Source organism: Myotis yumanensis, unplaced genomic scaffold (genome assembly GCF_028538775.1).
Source record: "Myotis yumanensis isolate MYYU_CA2020_CCGP unplaced genomic scaffold, mMyoYum1.0.hap1 SCAF_19, whole genome shotgun sequence".
Lineage (NCBI taxonomy): Eukaryota > Metazoa > Chordata > Mammalia > Chiroptera > Vespertilionidae > Myotis > Myotis yumanensis.
The window spans coordinates 2,903,304-2,922,250 of NW_027223770.1; the positions used below are offsets into that span (position 1 = coordinate 2,903,304).

The following is an 18,947-nucleotide window of genomic DNA, read 5'->3' on the forward strand; positions in this document are numbered from 1 at the left end:
TCATACTTAATGGGCAAAAACTAAAACCATTTCCCCTAAGAACAGCAACAAGACAGGGATGTTTGCTCTCACTACTCTTATTCAACATAGTACTGGAAGTCCTAGCCATAGCGATCAGATAAGAAGAAGAAATAAAAGGCATTCACATTGGAAAGGAGGAAGTAAAACCATCAGTATTTTCAGATGACATGATATTTTACATAGAAAACCCTAAAGACTCCACCAAAAAACTTCCAGATTTAATAAATGAATTCAGCAATGTAGCAGGATACAAAATTAACACCCAGAAATCAACGGCTTTTTTATACACCAATAATGAATTCTCAGAAAGAGAAACTAAACAAACAATCCCATTTACTATTGCAACAACAACAAAAGACCCCAAAAAGACACAGCAATCTTGAGCAAGAAGAACAAAGTTGGAGGAATCACAATACCAGATATCAAGTTATACTACAAAGCCACCATAATCAAAACAGCCTGGTACTGGCACAAGAACAGGCACATAGATCAATGAAACAGAACAGAGACCCCAAAAATTGACCCATGCCATTATGCTCAATTAATATTTGACAAAAGAGGCAAGAGCACACAATGAAGTCAAGACAGTCTCTTCAATAAATGGTGTTGGAAAAATTGGACAGGTACATGCAAATAAATGAAACTAGACCACCATCTTACACCATACACAAGAATAAACTCTAAATGAATAAAAGCCTTAAATGTAAGCTATAAAACCATAAAAATTCTGGAAGAAACCATAAGCAGCAAAATCTCAAACATCTCTCGTAGCAATATGTTTACAGATACATCTCCTAGGGCAGTGGTTGGCAAACTCATTAGTCAACAGAGCCAAATATCAACAGTACAATTGAAATTTCTTTTGAGAGCCAAATTTTTAACTTAAACTATATAGGTAGGTACATTGTTATTAACTGAATTAGGGTACTCCTAAGCTGGCCTTTGCTAAAAACGTCTTCAATCTGACTGAGGTACGTTTGCTGAGGTCGACCTCTTCCAACTCTCCCATCCACACTCGTCTTGTATACTTGTTTCGTCTATCTCCTTTCGTTCATCCTCTCTATATGTCCAAACCATCTCAACATACCTTTCTCAATCCTCAACACTACATCTTCTTTCACTCCACAACGTTCCCTAAAATTAACTTAATAAACTTTAAAGTTTTTTTTTATTTTTTTATATTTTATTGATTTTTTACAGAGAAGAAGGGAGAGGGATAGAGTTAGAAACATCGATGAGAGAAACATCAATCAGCTGCCTCCTGCACACTCCCTACTGGGGATGTGACCGCAACCAAGGTACATGCCCTTGACCAGAATCGAACCTGGGACCCTTGAGTCTGCAGGCCGACGCTCTATCCACTGAGCCAAACTGGCTAGGGCAACTTTACTTAAAGTTTTAAGTCTTAGTTAAACTATAGGTATGTTGAATAAAACTTGATATCATACTTAATAACGATATTATTTATTGATAAAATTAAATTCCTTACAATTTACCTTACAATATCCATAAAATTAAATCATGACAATGACTGACAAACACTAATGTGAACAATGGCCTTGCATCTCCTTGGAAAGTTTGGGTAAGTCAGGTTTGTATGTTGTTGTTTTTAATTTTAGGCACGATTCCAGGTTCTCATCTATAAGACGACTTCTCAATTTACTCTTGATAAGGTTCATGCTTGACAATGATTGTTCGCATAAACATGTAGACCTGAATAAGGAAAGAACAGCAAACGCTAGTTTTCTCAGTTGATTATATGAGTCAGGAATACTATTCCAGGTGTTAAAAATCAACATATCTTCTTTCTCCAGGTCTTTCAAAGCAGACCACTTGTACTGTGAACTAAGTTCACATTTGTTTTTCCCCAATATTTCTTTTTTTTTTTTTTTTTATATTTTATTGATTTTTTACAGAGAGGAAGGGCGAGAGATAGAGAGTTAGAAACATCGATGAGAGAGAAACATCGACCAGCTGCCTCCTGCACATCCCCCACTGGAGATGTGCCCGCAACCCAGGTACATGCCCTTGACCGGAATCGAACCTGCGACCCTTCAGTCCGCAGGCCGACGCTCTATCCACTGAGCCAAACCGGTTTCGGCTCCCCAATATTTCTATATCAGCACAAAGACGTTCAAATTTCGAGCTCCACAGTTCTTTGTTTTTTAAATCCAGCAATTGCATTTCAAAGTTGCCAATGTCAATATTAAAGGGAGAAAAATTTAATTCTGTTACAGTAGCATTAAGAGGTTTTTTAATAAAGGCTAACGTCGCTTTGCTGTCTCTGAGTTCCTGAAACCTGTTGAGAAAAGCTTCCCTCATATTTAAAAGTGTTGTTTTGAAATAGCAAATGTCAATATCAGAATCATTTTCTTGGCGATGTTTCAACAGGCTTGGAAAGTAAATCAAAGTTTCTCTTTCAAAATCTTGAGCAAAAAAGAGGTCATTTGTTTTAGAATGAAATAACTTCTTCTAACATCAAAAAAATGTTTCATTTTATAATAATAAAGCCACCAACACAAAATAATTATAATTCTTAAATTGATGACAAAAATACCTGTAGGATTTGCAGCTGGTTGGAAAAATACAGTTCCACTATCCTAGGACAAAGGAAACTAAGGAGAAAACAAACAAATGGGACCATATCAAAATAAAAAGCTTCTACACAGGAAAAGAAACCATCAACAAAATGAAAAGGGAGCCCACTGCATGGAAGAGCATATTTGGCAATGATACATCTGATAAAGGGTTAATGTCCAAAATATATAAGGAACTCAGACAACTTAACAAAAGAAAGGCAATCCAATTAAAAAATGGGCAAAGGATCTAAATAGATACTTCTCCAAACTGGACATACAGATGGCCAAGAGACATATGAAAAAATGCTCAAAGTCACTGATCATCAGAGAGATGATGGCTACCATCAACAAATTAACAAATGACATGTGCTGGTGAGGATGTGGAGAAAAGGGAACCCTAGTGCACTGCTGGTGGGAATGCAGACTGGGGCAGCCATTATGGAAAACAGTATGGAGTTTCCTCAAAAAATTAAATATGTAACTGCCATTTGACCTAGTGATCCCACTTCTAAGAATATATCCTAAGAAACCTGAAGCACCAATCAGAAAGAATGTTTGCACCCCTATGTTCATAGTAGCACAATTTACAATAGCTAAGATCTGGAAACAGCCCAAGTGCCCATCAGTAAATGAGTGGATAAATAGCTGTGGTACATTTACACCATGGAATACTATGCCGCAGTAAAAAAGAAGAATCTCTTACCTTTTGAGTCAGCATGGATGGACCTAGAGGGTATTATGCTAAGTGAAATAAGCCAGTCAGAGAAAGACAAGTATCACAGGATCTCACTCATATGTGGAATCTATGAACAATATAAACTGATGAACAAAATAGATCCAGAGACATGGAACAGACTGCAGAATCTCAGAGGTAAAGTGGGCGAGGGTGAGTTGGCGGGAAGAGATCAACCAAAGACCTTGTATATATGCATGGCACAGATAATAGGGTGGTGAAGGCCTGGGGCAGGGGTGGGGGCTGGCTAGAAGGGGTCAATGGGGGAAAGGTGAGGCATCTGTAATACTTTCAACCATAAAGATTTAACTAAAAGATGATATTCTAGGAAGAGGTAACAGGTACTAAGTACTCCTGTAAAGAGGTGATCTCTAATTTTTTAGCTTTCATCTACATTTTACCTTTACTACCTTGTTTGTTCATGTGTCCACTCACTCATCCATCTGCTAAGTATCTAATATGTGCCCACCACTAGCCTGGTTACAGACCACACGGCACTGTCCTCTCTCACCGTCCACAGGAAAGACAGAGAACCTGCTGTAATATACGTGGCACAGGCTGTTCCAAAGACCTGAGTGAGATGCTGTGGGTGCAGGCGGGTGAGCAGTGCCCTCCCCCGGAGCGTCAGGGAAGCCTTCCCAGATGCCATGAGAGGCCCGTGGTCTTGTAGGGGTGGGAGCTGGTCAGGGAGCTGTGATGAAGACGCAGCCGGGCCAAAGGGCAATGTAGGGTCCAGGTGTAAAGGTGGTGAAAAGCAAGGGGTAAGGCCTGAGGGACCACCGGGGGGCAGAGCACTACCACTAGCAAAAGTGAGAGAGAAGGACAGAAAGGAGAGAGGCAATGCGGGAAAACGAGCTTCAGAGTTCACGCTGCTCTCTGTGTGTTTGTTTCTTTCTGTCTCTGTCCCTCTTTCTCTGTCTCGGTCTCTGTGTATGTGTCTCCATTTCTTTCCGTGTTTCTCTCTCTCTGTCTCATTTAGTGCCGGATCTGAGACGAGCAGTAGGAAGGTCAAGCTAAGGTGGGAGGGACTGTCACTGGGTCCCTCAGTGGTTGGGAAGCGGGGGTGGGGGGTGGGGTGGGAGAGGGAGGGGGGAGAGAGGGGCAGGAGGCAGGGACTGTGGCAACAGCATGAGAGGCAGTGGAGCAAGAAGGCGGCTGCAGAGAAGTGGCCCCATTTCCAGCCTCTCCTTCCTTGAGGCTGAGAGGTGGCCCGGTGGAAGTTTGCTGTGCTTCCCTATTGGCTGGAGCAGGGGGCGGGGCGGGACTCCACCAGGACAGAAGGTGGCGACCAGGCCATTGGAAACCTAGGCTCTACCAGCCGGCCTGAGAATCCATTCTGAGTGGGAAGTCTAGGCTCAGCAACCCCGGACGAGCCTTCTGAACAGAGAGGGAAATCATACTCGGTGCTGTTTGGGTCAGTAGAAAAGAACAAATATTTTTCTTCTCACCTTGAGGTCTTCCTTTCCTTCCAAGTTTAAAAGGAAACATAATCCAGCAATCCTGCGTGTGGGTGCTGGCTCACTGGGGGCTAGTGTTGGGCAGGACAAGCGGCTCCAGGAGCATGGCGCATGCAGGAACCTGCACCTACTTCTGAGGCCGAGCCCCCGCACCAGCTGGAGCTGGTCCCTGAGTGGCCTCCATCTGTGTGTCACTATCTGCATGTCAGCCATCCGTCTCAGTATTCTCGCCTTCCCCGGATCAGAGGGGAAGCAACAGGCAAACTCAGCCCCTATCTTCCACTTTGAATATTCAAGCTATCTTAGCTCTTAAGTCTCACTTTTCTCACTTGCAAGATATTCTATATAATAAAAGGCTAATATGCAAATTGTCCCCTCGACCAGGCGTTCCACCAGGGGGCAGGGCTGGCTAACCACCCACAATCCCTCCCCCACCAGCCTGGCCCCCAATCGCCCTCCCTACCCCGATTGGGGCCGGGGCCAGCCAGACCCCACTGGTGCACAAATTCGTGCACCGGGCCTCTAGTGGACAATAACACCTGCTCCATGGGCTGCTGTGTGGACACGACATAGGAAGTCCTCACACAGCCTAGCACAGCTGGTGCTGACTGAAGCATGACTCAGCAGCAAGAGCGGGAATGATCCACCTGGGGTTTGCCCAGGCCCGGCAGCCAGGTTGACCCGGGACTGGGGAGCAGGTGGTAGAGAGGGTGGAGCCTGAGGAAAGAAGGCTCCACACTGGGATGTCGCCTTGGCAACCAGTAGACAGCATGCTGAGCGGGTGCGAAGGGTGCCTCTTGCCTAGGACTGAATACCAGCTAAGTTTCTCTTCCCCAGCAGCTGTGGACAGTGGGGGCACAGATGGCTCTGTGGTGGACAGGGTGGGCACAGATGGTCTCTGTGCCATGCCTGGGGTCCTGGAGCAGGGCAGCACTCCCTGAGGGACAGCTGGAACTCACTGGCAGGGTGGAGAAGCAGCAGTGGCTGAAGCCCAAGGCTGGCCCTGCTCTGCAAACACCAGGAGGGCGCTGACTGCAAACAGGCCCTCCAAACCTGCAGGCTGGGCCTCTCCCAGCAGGAAGGAGAGGTAACGTGCCCCAGGCCACACGATTATGAAGTGGCAGAGCCCAGCTTCAAAGCCAGGGTCTGAGGACCCAGGGCCAGGCCCTCCAGAGGCTGCTGCATGGCGGGTCCACCCGGAAGCCTTCCGTGCCTTCTGCTCATCCCTGAGAGTGATTGGAGCTAATGGGAACGGTCACTGGAAGGAACGAGAAGTGACAGGCTGGGCTGGAGGACTTACCGCTCCCAGTCTGAACGATTCGCACACACCCACGCCTATCCTTCAACAATGACATGATAAAGCAATTTCACTCTCTGGGATTGGTCCTCCCCTCCCCCACACCCTCCCAACAAAAGAAAAAGTAAGACTGTCAGGGGCTGAGTCTCAATTCAATACAATGGGTTTCTTCTTGGATTGATCCTATTTGCCTTCCATGTGGACAAATACCATTAAAACCCTGCGTGAACAGACCCCCACTCTTAATAACTGAGAGATGCCAATTCATTGATATGTCTCTTTTTCGCTCTCATTTTTTAACATCGGACGAGGGGTGAGGGAATGGAAGTAGCTATTTCGCTGGCAGGTTGTGATGAAGAATGCGACCGTAACTCTCAATGGTCTTCAGGAAGCACCTGGCTGAAGGCCAAGGCCGCACACCCCGAGCTATCCGCTCCGACTATGATGCGGGTCTGCCACCCAATTCACTAATTAATGTGCAGGTGCCACGAGGGCCACAGGACAGACCCCTGCAGACCCACAGCAGAGATGCCCCCTCGCCACACGGCAGCTGGACGGCAGTCACCTCCTCCGCGGGGCTCCTAGAAACCTTGGTACTTTCCCGAATGCCGCACTTTGACAACCAGTAACTCCTTCTCATAACCAGGTCACATCCACGGGGGTGGGGTTCTGAGACGGCAGAAACCCTGCCTTTGGTACAGCTGGAGTCTCAGAGCCTCGCACAGGGCCGGAACTACAGACGGCAGATCCCTTCTTAACTGGTTTGTGAGCGAGAGGCCGTGAATGCAGTAGACAATGTTACAGCACACGCGTGAGAGCTAAAGACGACGCTAAACGCGCAAGCAAGGAGCTGCCGCCGCCACCTGGAACAGAATGAGCGCAGAGAACTGCTCCGTCAACACCAGGCGGCAATGGTTTCAGCTCAGCCATTTCATCCTCTGCTGTTGCTACCGCTACACCTCCCTCGTTTTCCTCTTTGTCCTGCTCTCCTCTCCACTGTCGCCTTTAGAAACGGAATTCCTCAGGTCCCTTTATTCCTGGATTCAAGCAACCGCCCTGTTCCACGCTGACAGGAGCCACCTGAGGGTGCTCCCACGCTCTCGCCTCAGGGCGCACAAGCCCAGCGCTCTCCCCCGATTTCTACGATTTGTACGGGAACAAGGGGTGAGTCTTGTCACCACCAGACTTTGGCCGAGGCCGCACGCAGTGCTCACTAACAGAATAAAGTGTTCTGGCTTCAGCCTCCCTCCCCATGTTGGTCGATATGGTGCCAAAGGAAATACATTTATTTTCCTGAACTCGGACAGCTAGGAAGCTCAGATAACTAACATTTTTGTACTTTTTGCTAGAGTCTGCATTTGGTGGAGGGGGTGGTGGAGAGGGGGCAGGAGTCAAAACTGCTGAGACAGGACTTAACTAGAAGGAGCGACCGATAGAGCAGGCATGCCCGATCAGACCCGCTTGCCGCCCAAGGGGCGGTGGCAGTACTGGAGCTCCTGCATCGGACTCCACGCAGAGCAAGGGCTCCCAGCGGCCCTGAGAGCGACAGGAGTCTTCTGACTAATCGGAGGAACTGGTAATCCCTGGATGATCTAGGGAGACACTCTGCGTTATAAACAGTCACTCTGAGTGGCGTGGGAGGAGGTGTGGATAAATGCTGTTTTCCCCTGTGAGCTGTATGGGGTGAGACCCTGTAAACCAGGCCTCGGCCTCCGCTGCCCCCTCCGTGGTAGCACAGAAACCTCACCTTGAGAACAATGATGTGCCTCCTGGAAATGGAGAGCAAATGGTCTTGGATCCGAGTGCTGGTTGGTGTCCTGGCTCAGCTGTTTACGAACAGGGAAACCTGAGAATCTCTGAGCCTCAGTTTACTTATCTGTAAAATGGCTTAAGAAGGACAATGGCTCTCACAGAGTGACTTTAGGGTGAGATTAGCATGTCAACGTACTCTGTGAACTGCTAAACCTTGTGCAAATGTGAGAAGTGACTTCTGCTGTCACCGCAGTCCATGCAATCCTCTCTCAGGTGCTACAAGTGAACTAACAGTGTGCAATTCACATTTCAAAACCCAACCACAAGTTCAAGTCTCTGCAAGGGACCCAGTAAGCTGTGCACTAATGGGGACACATTATGACACATAAATTATGCCCTAATTTTAAGATTGAGAAACGTGCTTAATGCTTATAAATAGTTTCACACATCCGGCCCTCTCTGCAGAAGTCGATCCTGGGTGTCCCTGCTCGGGGATGTTTGTAGGTAACCCGGTAGCTCTCCTGCAGGTGAGGTCCTGTTGGTATTTCAGCTACTAACCCTCCTGGGCAGGGTCTCTGGCCACCCACCTGATCTTGAACGAGGTTCCCTGACTGACGGTGCCGTTCCAGGATGGAGTCGCTACTGCTCTCTTCACATTAGGTGTCAGTCCTTCTGGCTTCGTTAGTCACAGGTTACTAATTGCCATGAGTGGACAAGTGCCTGAGACTATCTAAGTAAGGTGACACCTACGTGCTTCCAATCACAAGCGCATCTAGACCAGCCCACAGATTTCCAGAATTTAAAAACACCCTCAGAGAATGTGAGTGGTACAGGAAACTTAAGATAACCTTAGTCTGATAACCTCGTTTTACAAGAAAGAAAACAGCACCTGAGGATCCGAGTGGTATGACTTTCCCAGAATAGCCCAGCACCATTAGGAAGGAGCCAGAGCTACTGAGTCTCATTCTGCTCCTGGGAGGCACATACCCCCACCCCTGGGTGTCCTCTCTTTCCTGAGCGCAGCAGCCATCACACAGGGCACTGCAGTTTCCAGGATTTCCAGCTATGATGGCCAAACTGAGATGTTACGACATCTGCCCTATTTTTCAGGCAATTTCTCAACATAAAAGCCAGTGCCAATTATTCAGCGTTTGGCTCATTTAATGAAGCTTCTGAAGAGCAACTGTAATCTCCCTGAGCCGAAAAGGACAGAGAGGTTTTCTATTTCAAGAATGTTTGATTGGGTATGCGGTGGAGTTAGGGGTTTAGTCTGGCCCTCTTACTAAGCTAGCTGTTTAACTCTAGCCGAATCTCTCTGAACCATCGACTTACATAGTCCCTTAGCTTTCCCCATTTCTGACAATCTTTGACTTTGCTTTTTAAAAATGTCTGTCTAGGTCATCATCACTAGGTGCACTCATGAAATATACTCATTTATGCACACTGCTCAGCTGAGCACAAGACAAAAATAAGATGAGACAAGATATGTGCCTACTGGGAATCTATCATTATTATGACCATCATCATTAATGTGGGAAGATGAGGCAAGGACATAGAATCCTACTGAGACCTGTCATTAAACTACAGGACTATGCATTCAAGCCTTCCTTAAACTCATTTTCAGGGAGAAAGCTCCGTCCCATCTTGGCAGAAGTTTCAATGAAAATGTCTATTGTTAATCTGGTAGTAACATACCCAGTATAACAAACTAAGTTTGTATGACAAATATGGTATCTGGTCCCCATCCATGTAATGTTCTATGTATAATTATATTTTAAATTTTTGTGACCTAGGGCACAGAAGAACTTTTTTAAAAAATAAATTTTTATTGATTTCAGAGAGGAAGATAGAGGGAGAAGGATAGAAACATCAATGATGAGAAAGAATCATTGATCAGCTGCCTCCTGCACACCCCCCACTGGCGACTGAGCCACAATACGGACCTGTGCCCTTGACCAGATTTAAACCTGGGACCCTTCAATCCACAGGCTGACACTATCCCAGCCGTGGGCAAACTACGGCCTGTGGGTCGGATCCGGCCCGTTTGAAATGAATAAAACTAAAAAAAAAAAGACCGTACCCATTTATGTAATGATGTTTACTTTGAATTTATATTAGTTCACACAAACACTCCATCCATGCTTTTGTTCCGGCCCTCCGGTCCAGTTTAAGAACACATTGTGGCCCTTGAGTCAAAAAGTTTGCCCACCCCTGCTACTGAGCCAAACCAGCTATGGCTGTTTTATTTATAATTTTAAAAAATATAGTCCTGATCCTATTTTTGCATTAATGGACAAGAAAGCACAAAACAAGCTGAATTAAAACTGGGCTCCTCACAATTGTATCATCCCACAGATTAATAATTCTTCAAATCTTTCACCTTTAAAATGTTCCAAAAATCCAATTATTTCAACAAATAGTTCACAAGCATTTAGTTTATGTAAGGTGTGGAAAGTGGAGCACGGGAGAATGAGACACGGAGCCGACAGTCTAACTGGGGTATTAGATACGCATTCACATCAATATGCTGCAAAGGTAGCAGAAGAGAAAGGCTACTGGGATTCCAAGAGAGGAAGGAATATATTCTGTTGGTGAAATCATGGATGGGCATTTGGAGGAGGTGGTATTTGAGGTGAGACTTGGAGGGTAAACATTTTGATCTGTAGGGGTGGAGAGTAACAGGGCACTTTTGGCAAAGGGATGACCATAAACACAAACATAGAACTGAAAGAAGCATGCGACATGGTTAGGGCACAAGAAGAAATTAAGGTTCTCTGGAGAGTTGTCTGGGGACAGGGAGGAGAGGAATGATCCTATGAAATAAAACCCTAATATGCAAATTGACCGAATGTCAAAACGACCGGTCCCTATGACACACACTGACCACCAGGAGGCAGACGCTCAATGCAGGAGCTCCCCCGTGGTCAGTGCATTTCCACAGGGGAAGCACTGCTCAGCCAGAAGCCGTGAGCTTGGTGGGCAGTAAAGAGTGAGAGGTCCCAGACTTCAAGAGCCCTGGACTGCGAGAGGGATGTCTGACTGCTGGCTTAGGCCTGATACCCCTAGGGATTGGGCCTAAGCTGGCAGGCAGACATCCCCCGAGGGGTCCCAGACTGCAAAAGGGCACAGGCTGGGCTGAGGGACACCCCTCCCAGGGCATGAATGTCATACACTGGGCCTCTAGTCTGTATATATAAAACCCTAATATGCAAATAGATCAAACAGCAGAACAACCAAACAACTGGTCGCTAGGACATATGCTGATCACCAGGGTGTGCACGAGGAACATGGCAGATGTTGGCAGCAGGAGGCAGAGTGCAGAACATGGCGGGCGTCAGCCACAGTGGGATGGTGGAGCAGGTGAGCGGGGGCACCAGACCAAGGTGGGGCACCAGTCACCATCATTGGGGTGAGCTTCTGGTGGTTACTAAAAATTATTTGCTCCTGCACATCATGGTCCTGCCCAGCGCTTGTACCTCCTGCCAGCGCCGGCCCCACTTGCACCCTCTACCGGTGCCCAGTGCCAGTCCCAATCGCTTAACACCATTAGTGGGTGCGAGTGGCAGCTGCTGGCCCTGATTGCCCCTGAGGGCTTCTCCACCACCTCCTGATCCTAAGGGGCGATTGGGGCAGCAGCCATCGCTTGCACCCACTGATGGTGCCGGTCCCGCTCACACCTGCTGCTGGCGCCTGCCCCAATCACTCCACGCCATCAGCGGATGCAGGGTCAGCACTGGCAGTGCATGGGAGTGGTGGTGGCAGGAGTGGGGCTGCAGGCAGACAGGGGACTGGGAGCCGTGGTGGGAGAGGCCGAGCATGGGTGTGGAGGATGGGCCAAGACCTGCCCCTGAGCCCACCGCGGCCTCTTGGCCCACAGTTCCTTTCAAGGTGCATGAATTCATGCACTGGGCCCCTAGTATTTTATAAAATCTTCAATATGAGAATGAAGTGTTTGTACTCAGTATTATAGGCAATGGAGACTAATAAAGGTTTATAGAAGTGTGGAGTGAAATCATAGAGTTATAGAAATTCTGAACTCAAGTTCCCTTCACCCTCATTTGATAGACAAAAGAGTCAGAACAAGAACCAAGAAAGCCAGCCAGATTCCTAATCCAAATTCTTTGCTTCATACCAGCTGTTCTACAAGGTTGCCCGGTCGCAGTGTGCAGGGTAGAGAAGAGAGTCCTGGCAGGAGAGCAACGTGGCAGCTATTACAGAAGTCCAGGAGGAAAGCTCAGGTGGAATGCTGAGGACCTGAGCTCCGGGGTGGAGCAGCGGGGTGGGAGCGTCATCGTCGGAGGGGTTAGAGTTTGGGGAGCCCATGAAGTCTCCCTTCCCTCTTCTCCATAGAGCTCATGGTAGTGTGTTCTATTCATTCAGAGAGGTGGGGCATTTGATTTGATTCATTGGCAGATTGATCCTTGTTCGGACAGTGACTCTTTGCCCTCCCGACTCCCTCTCAAGACTGTGCATTCTCTAGAAAAGAGCGGCCAGAAACCACCCCGCAGTGGCCAGAAGCAGCCTCGGAACTGCTCCTTCAAGGGATTAGTAGATAATTTTAGATTCAGGCAACTCTGAGGGTTTTCTTCCTGGCTTGGCTAAGGGTGCTCAGGAATACCATGGCCTGAAGCCACTCTGCAAATAAGGGTCATCCAGCCCACAGGAGTGCTCCCCAAGGGCTCCGGCCCATGGGGGATGTCAGCGGCAGAGGGGTTCCTTCAGTGTTGCTCCCCTCAGATGCCTGTCTGTTTACCGACCTCATCTCAGGTCTCCTGCCTTGTCCCTTGTCCTGACCTTTAGCTCATCTCCCCTGTGACTTCTTACTTGAACAGTTTCATCAACTTAGGGCTTGGATGTCATGAGTCTGAGTCTGTGTGCCACAAGCATAGATGTGGAAAAGCTTCACAGCAGGCGTGAATGCTGAGCTTCTGCTTGGGCAGGATTCCAAGCCAGCAGTCCATCTTTTCCCTTCTACGTGGCTTTTAGTTTGTAAAAACAACCGAGGAAGAAATCATGAGGGGCAGCTTCTATTATAAAGACAGAGTACCAACCAGAGGCGTGATTACACACAATAGGCACCCAATAAGGAAGGGCAGTGAATCAGTGGCATCTTTTGATTCATGTGTTGGTCAGTTTCTCTTTCATGAACTAAGAGGCGAACCATCATCAAGGCCAGCCGATGTCAGTGACTATGGGCCAGAGCCACCTTGCACTTTGTGCCCGAAGGTGCCACTTCCCGTCCCAGGCCCCTCCCGCAGGGAGGAGCACACTGACAGCTCCCGGTCCATGCACGGGACTCCTCTGGACGTCACCACAGAGAGCATCACCAAGAGCCTTCTGCGGTGACGGAAGGCGATTTTGTGAGCAATCCCTGGAGGCAGACAACCTACAGTCAAATCCCATCTCTGCTAATTATGAGCTTATGGCCTTAAGCAAGTTATCTGACCTCTTTCCACCTTGCTTTCTTCATCTGTAAAATGGGAATAAAGTGGGTGGCCAACAGAGTTGGCATAAAAATAAGTGCGTTAACAAGATAGTACATATAAAGCGCTCAGTATAACAAGTGCTTAAGGAATTGCCGCTGTTTTTAAGAAGGCAGCTCTGACGTTCGAGTCTCCTGGAAGCTTAGGGGCAGAGGCCCGTGAAGGTGGCAGAGGCGCTATCTAGAGATGCCAGCTGTGCTCAGGAGCAGGACTGCAACACCTGGCGGCACCTGAAAGCTCAGAGCACGTGGCTCCTCACCTGCCCCACTTGAGCAACTGTCCGGCCAGTCCACTCCTTACCCCTCACCTGGCCCAGACAGACAGCCTCTTGGTTTGTAAGGTTTTAAAAACAGGGGCGGGAGCTTTCTAGGCAGCTAGTTCAGGGTGACTTTAGTGCCTCTCCACCCTCGTTTGAGGTTCCCAGACATCAGGCCTGTCAGAGCCGGGGCGTTTCAGGCTGTGTGGCCGTGGGGCTCGGGAGGGGCTTCGGACCCATCTGGGTCCTGTTCGGAGCTAAGGAACCCAAAGCCCCAGGTAGTGAATAGACTGTCTGAGGTCACCCCGCCTAGCTGGACCAGGACCCCCCAGACCAGGGCTAGTTCTCTGGCGGCCAGGTGCTCACTCTACCACAGGGGCTGGCTCCCCCCTTTCTGAATCCTGGCTGAGGTGTGGTCCTGTCTCCAGGTGAGACCGCACTTCGCTCCCGCATAAGTGAGTTTTTTCCTTTTCCTGCCCGCTCAGGCCCTGGCATCTCAGACATTCACAGGCTCCTGGTCAGCTCCGGCCTCCCGCGCGCACAGCCTGGAGGTGCTGCCCCGCACCCTGCAGCCGCCCGCTCGGGCCGGGACCCGTCGGGGCCTCCGCGGCCTCAGGACTCGTGCGGGGTGACAGGGGCGCGGGCGGCACTTCCGTCGCCCAGAGCCGTCCTCTCCGTTCTTCTCTCCCATCCCTGCCCTCAGTCTGCTCCCCACTCTCTTGGCTCCCGCTCCCTCGGTCCTGCTCTTCTGCGTCGTGTCCCTTCCTCCGCTTTCTCTGTCCCTCCAGTCCCGTCCGTCCTCTCCCCTCGGCCCTGGCCTCTGGGCTCCCCCGGTGCCTGCCCTCCCCGCTCCTCCTCTCCTCGCCCGTCGCTTCCCCTTCCCTCCCGCTGACCCTGCAACACATCTGTTTCCAATCTGGGCCCTGGAGGCGCCTGTTTGAAACATAACCCTCCCCCAGCCCTCGGGAACCTGGCACAGATTCCCGAAGAAACCCTCCCTCCCCCTGGCCCCCGCGGCCCAGACCCCCCGGAGACGGACACTCTCCAAAGCGAAGACCCTCCGCCGCCAACGGTGCGCGCAGAGCTGGACCAGGACCCTCCGGCCCCGAGTCCGCCCCGGCCAGATGTGCTCCCGCCGCCGGAGGCCGGGAGAGGAGTCGGGCTGCCTCCGGGGCAACCGTCCAGCGCCCGGGTCCCTCCCGGACGCGGAGGTTCGCGGGTCCTCGGTCTCCCGCCCGGCCCCCGCCCCGCGCCCCGGCCCCGGGCACTCACCCAGCCAGAGCAGGAGCGGGGCCATCCCGGTGCGGAGCGGAGCGCGCGGCTCCGGGGCGGTGGGCGAGCCGGGCGGGGCGCCTGGGGGGGCCGGCGGGGCGCCTCCGGCATGTGCCGCCGCGGGAGGCCCGCGCCCCGCGCCCGCTCGCAGGGGGCTTTGCGCGCCCCACCGGCCGGCGCCCAGACGGGAGCCGGGACCAGGGCGGGCGGGGGGAGAGCGAGGCGGAAAGGCGCTGCCGCTCCTGGAACACTTCTCCCTGTTTGTAAAGAAGGAGTGAAGAAAGAGGGAAAAAAATAGAGCGAGCTGCAACCACATGGCCGCCTCCTCCCGGCAGCCCCTCCCTCCCCCGCCCCCGCCTCCCGCCCCGGGGTGCGCGGCGGGGAGCGGGCCTCCGGGGCCCCACCTCGGCTGCAGGCGCTGGGCTGCGGGGCGCGGTAGGGCTGGCTCCGGTGGAGAAAGTCGGGGACCCTCGGCTAAGCGCCCGGGCCGAGGCCCTGCAGGCGGCTCTGTGTTCTCACTGGGGCCGCCCCGCGTCCGTCTGGCATCTCTTTCTCGCTCACAGACTCCCCTTCCACTTCTCTCCCAAATCGCTTCTCTCCCCGCCCCCTCCCTCCCCTCCCCTCTCTATTACTAAAATCCTCCTCGCCTCCCCTCTCGCCCGCCCCCTCGCCCCCTCTTCTCTCCCCTCTCCCGGCCCCACCTGGCTTGATCAGCAGGAAACTGCAGACCCACAGACCGACCACGCAGACCTGAGCCCGGGGGCAGCGGGCAGCCAGCAGCGCGGCTGTCCCCTCCTCACTCTGTCCCCACGGCCACCTTCGCCGGAGGCCTTGCCCTTCGCGTTGGCTCCTGGGGTCTGCGGTCAGGATCTACGCAGATCCGCGTGGCTCTGAGCTGGCTGACCAGGTCCTGGCTCTGTTCTCGGAAGCCCTGGAGCAAACCGCATGCCAGAGCCCGGCCAGCACGACCACCGCCTCCAGAGACAGCAGGAGGCAGAGGGCATGCCTGCCCCGCGCCAGGGCGTGCTGCGGGCTTCAGGGGTCGCCCAGGAAGGGGTGGCGGTGGGAGGTCCTGGGTCCATCCTTGAGCACCAGCGGGAGGGGATGGACGAGCAGTGGGGCAGTGACCTCGATCAGGTCTCTGCTGCCCGCAGCTCCCCCTCGAGCCATGCACACTGTCGGGGCTCTCTGACCCCAGCCTCTGGATGTCCCTGGACAGTGGCTTCTCCTTCGCCCACACAGAGGCCTGAGAGACCGCTCGCCCCCCACCGCACCAGCACCCAAGCTCTGGGAAGCTGCTGCTGTGAGAGATGAACTCCTCAGCAGGCTGCTGGGTCTCACATCTGCCCTTGACCCAGTCCTTTCTCCAAGGGTCTTAGACCCCAGCATCTGTATTGTCCTCTCTAATTAGTCCTCTGGTTGTCATGAAAACCAACCCATTTCACAGATGAAGAAAGCAGAGGCCTGGAGACAGCAAGGGGCTCTTTCGAAGTCACGAAGTCACCGAGAAGGCTGTTTGTAACACTGATTCAGGCCTCCCTGCCGGCTTCCTCAATAACTATTCCTTATGCAGCTGCTCTGCTCCAGGCGGCCTTCAGGTGTCCAGGACACAGAGTGCAGAGCACTTGGTTTCAACATTTCTTAAACATTGGAACCAGTATGTCATGGCACCGACTGTGAAGCAGGAATTAGATTAATTGCTTAATATTTAACTTTTTATTTAATACCTATGACAATGCTAAGGGATGGGCATTTGTATTCAATTTTTAAAGATGAGGAAACTGTAACCTAGAGAGGTTAAATATCTTGCCCAGATCATACAGTATTAAAGCCCCCATTACGAAGCTGTGGTGGCTGTTACAGGTCGAGGCATGGAGGAGTGTGCTGGTCTCTGCGTCATGGGCTCTTCACGGGGATTTCAGTAGCAGTGCCAGAGCCCAGCTGAGACAGCAGTGGCTGATGGCAAACTGGCCCCAGGCCCTGTCGGAAACCGGGTCCACCCTTGCTGCTTGACACAGTTGCTGCAGGGAAGAAACATCTGCACAGCTTATGTTTCAAGGGACCTGGCGTATATGGCACTTGTTTGCTCCCCCTCTTAACGATATGTGTTTTAAACAGGACTACCTCCCCAAGAAAGGTTGTTTCCCCAGAGGAGGATTTTTCCCTGAAGTTAGGGAGGGAATAAAACCCCTTAACTAAGTGCCAGGCGGGTAGTTAATCACTTTAACTACGAACAATCACGCTTAAGCTACATAATCTTTACTCCCTGGAATGGAGATAAGAAACACCCTAACCTTTGGAATAGAAATTGATAGGGTTAAAATTAACTGGTATAAATACAGATGTAACAAGACAGTAAAACACAGAACCTGGCTGGAGATCCTGGCTAGAGAACCTGGCTAGGCTGCTGATCAACTGAACGCTGTCTCCGTGTCATTCTTTCTTCGCTGACTCCGTCCACACCTTTGGGAACCCCTGGACCTGCTGGGGTTGGACCCCAACAGGGCCCAGCAGAAAAGCACGTGGAGGCGGACGCGGCAGCACAGTGCTGTGCGGGGGTGGAGGAATCATGAGCCCCATGCCACCCCCACACTGCTCCCTGCAGGACCTGCCTGTGGAGATGCTGGTGGAGATCTTCACCTCGCTCCCGGGCACCGACCTGCCCAGCCTGGCACAGGCCTGCACCAAATTCCACCACATCCTGCACACCGACAGCATCTGGAGATGGCGCTGCCAGGAGGAGTATGGTGTTCGTGAAAACTTGCAGAAACCAGAGATGATCGGTGGTATGTCTTATCGAGAAGTCTATGCGAAGCTGCTCCACCCATACAGACACATTTTGGGATTGTGGCAGCTAGATACTGAGCACTATAGAACACTGCTGAATGTCGTGGTGGACGGCTTATGCATTACTGGTTGGACGTACGGGCCCTCCCTTAACACCCATGTGGACGGCCCACTGCAGTTCAAGCCCTCGTTCAGAATTCGCCTGACGGAGAGGGAATCAGCCACGGTGGAGTGCCTGGAAGGCCTCCATATCAGGCCCCACAGCCGCCATGTGCAGATTCAGAAGGACAGGCTCACCCTCCAGTGCAACAAGACAGACCACCAAAAGGATTTAACAGCAAGACTTAGGGAAGAACTGGCCCTGGTGCTGAGGCTGGGGCGGGAGGACAGATATCAGTATGACTGCCTGGCCTACCGCCGCCTCTACCTCCCGTCGAGCCACCCGGAGGACCTCATCAGGCCAGGCCTCTTCCAAGGCAACTACAATCCCTTCAGCCTAAAGATTGCCATGCTCAGTTTCCATGGGAAGTATGCCAGGGTCACGAAGATAACGGGATACTCCAATGGGATGTTAGAGATCCACCTCATGCGCCGCATCCAGCTGCCAGATGGCAAGTTCTTCTGCAACTTGAACAAGCTCTCCCGCGTGATCCAAGAGATTGACGAACAGGTGATCCAGGAGCAGCAGCAGCAAGAAGACCGGATTGAGGAAAGTGAGGGCCATGGCTGGCAGAGCCCTGCCCAGCCCAGCGTCGGGGAGTCCGGGGCTGCAGCTTCGGAGGAGCAGCCTGTCCCGTTTGTTCTGCCTGTGGGCACGCACACAGGAGACTACACCTACCCCCAAACCTGCAGGATGTGTTTCTATGGCGTGGACACTGTTACCTCACCTGTCTTAGCCTACCCCAGGCGCTTCCCTGGAGTCTTCGTCCTGTTCAATGAGAACCACTTCGGGTTCATCTGGCTGGAGCTGAAATACTTCGTCCTGTTCGGCAGAGTCCAGAACACCTTCCAAAATGTGGAGGCACCATCCCCGCAGGCCTTCCTGGAGATGCTCAAGGACATTCATTCCGGGCCCCCTGGGAGGAGCAGCTTGCAGATTTGACCTTCTGACTAGGTTACCCACCTTTGTTTGTTTTTTTAATCCTCACTTGAGGATATTTTTCCATTGATGTTTAGAAAAAGTGGGAGAGAGAGGGAAAGACAGAAATATCGATGTGAGAGAAACACATCAGTTGGTTGTCTCCTGCCCAAGCCCGGACCAGGGCCAGGCTGGGTAGAAGCCATAAACGGAGGTAGAAATAAACCTTAGA

General features: G+C 51.3%; 1 protein-coding gene and 1 pseudogene across 1 annotated transcript in view; one reads left to right on the top strand and one right to left on the bottom strand.

Moving 5' to 3' along the window:
* CLMP (CXADR like membrane protein) overlaps positions 1-15,102 on the bottom strand; it is a 103,470-nt gene extending 88,368 nt beyond the window's left edge. Inside the window, exon 1 of the mRNA XM_070400070.1 lies at positions 14,851-15,102. Within this exon, the coding sequence (XP_070256171.1) occupies positions 14,851-14,875 (25 nt within the window). The 5' untranslated portion in view covers positions 14,876-15,102. The remainder of the gene's footprint in view (positions 1-14,850) is intronic.
* Positions 15,103-17,419: 2,317 nt separating this feature from the next.
* Positions 17,420-18,739, top strand: LOC138998079 (F-box only protein 31 pseudogene; annotated as a pseudogene).
* The last annotated feature ends 208 nt before the right edge of the window (positions 18,740-18,947 follow it).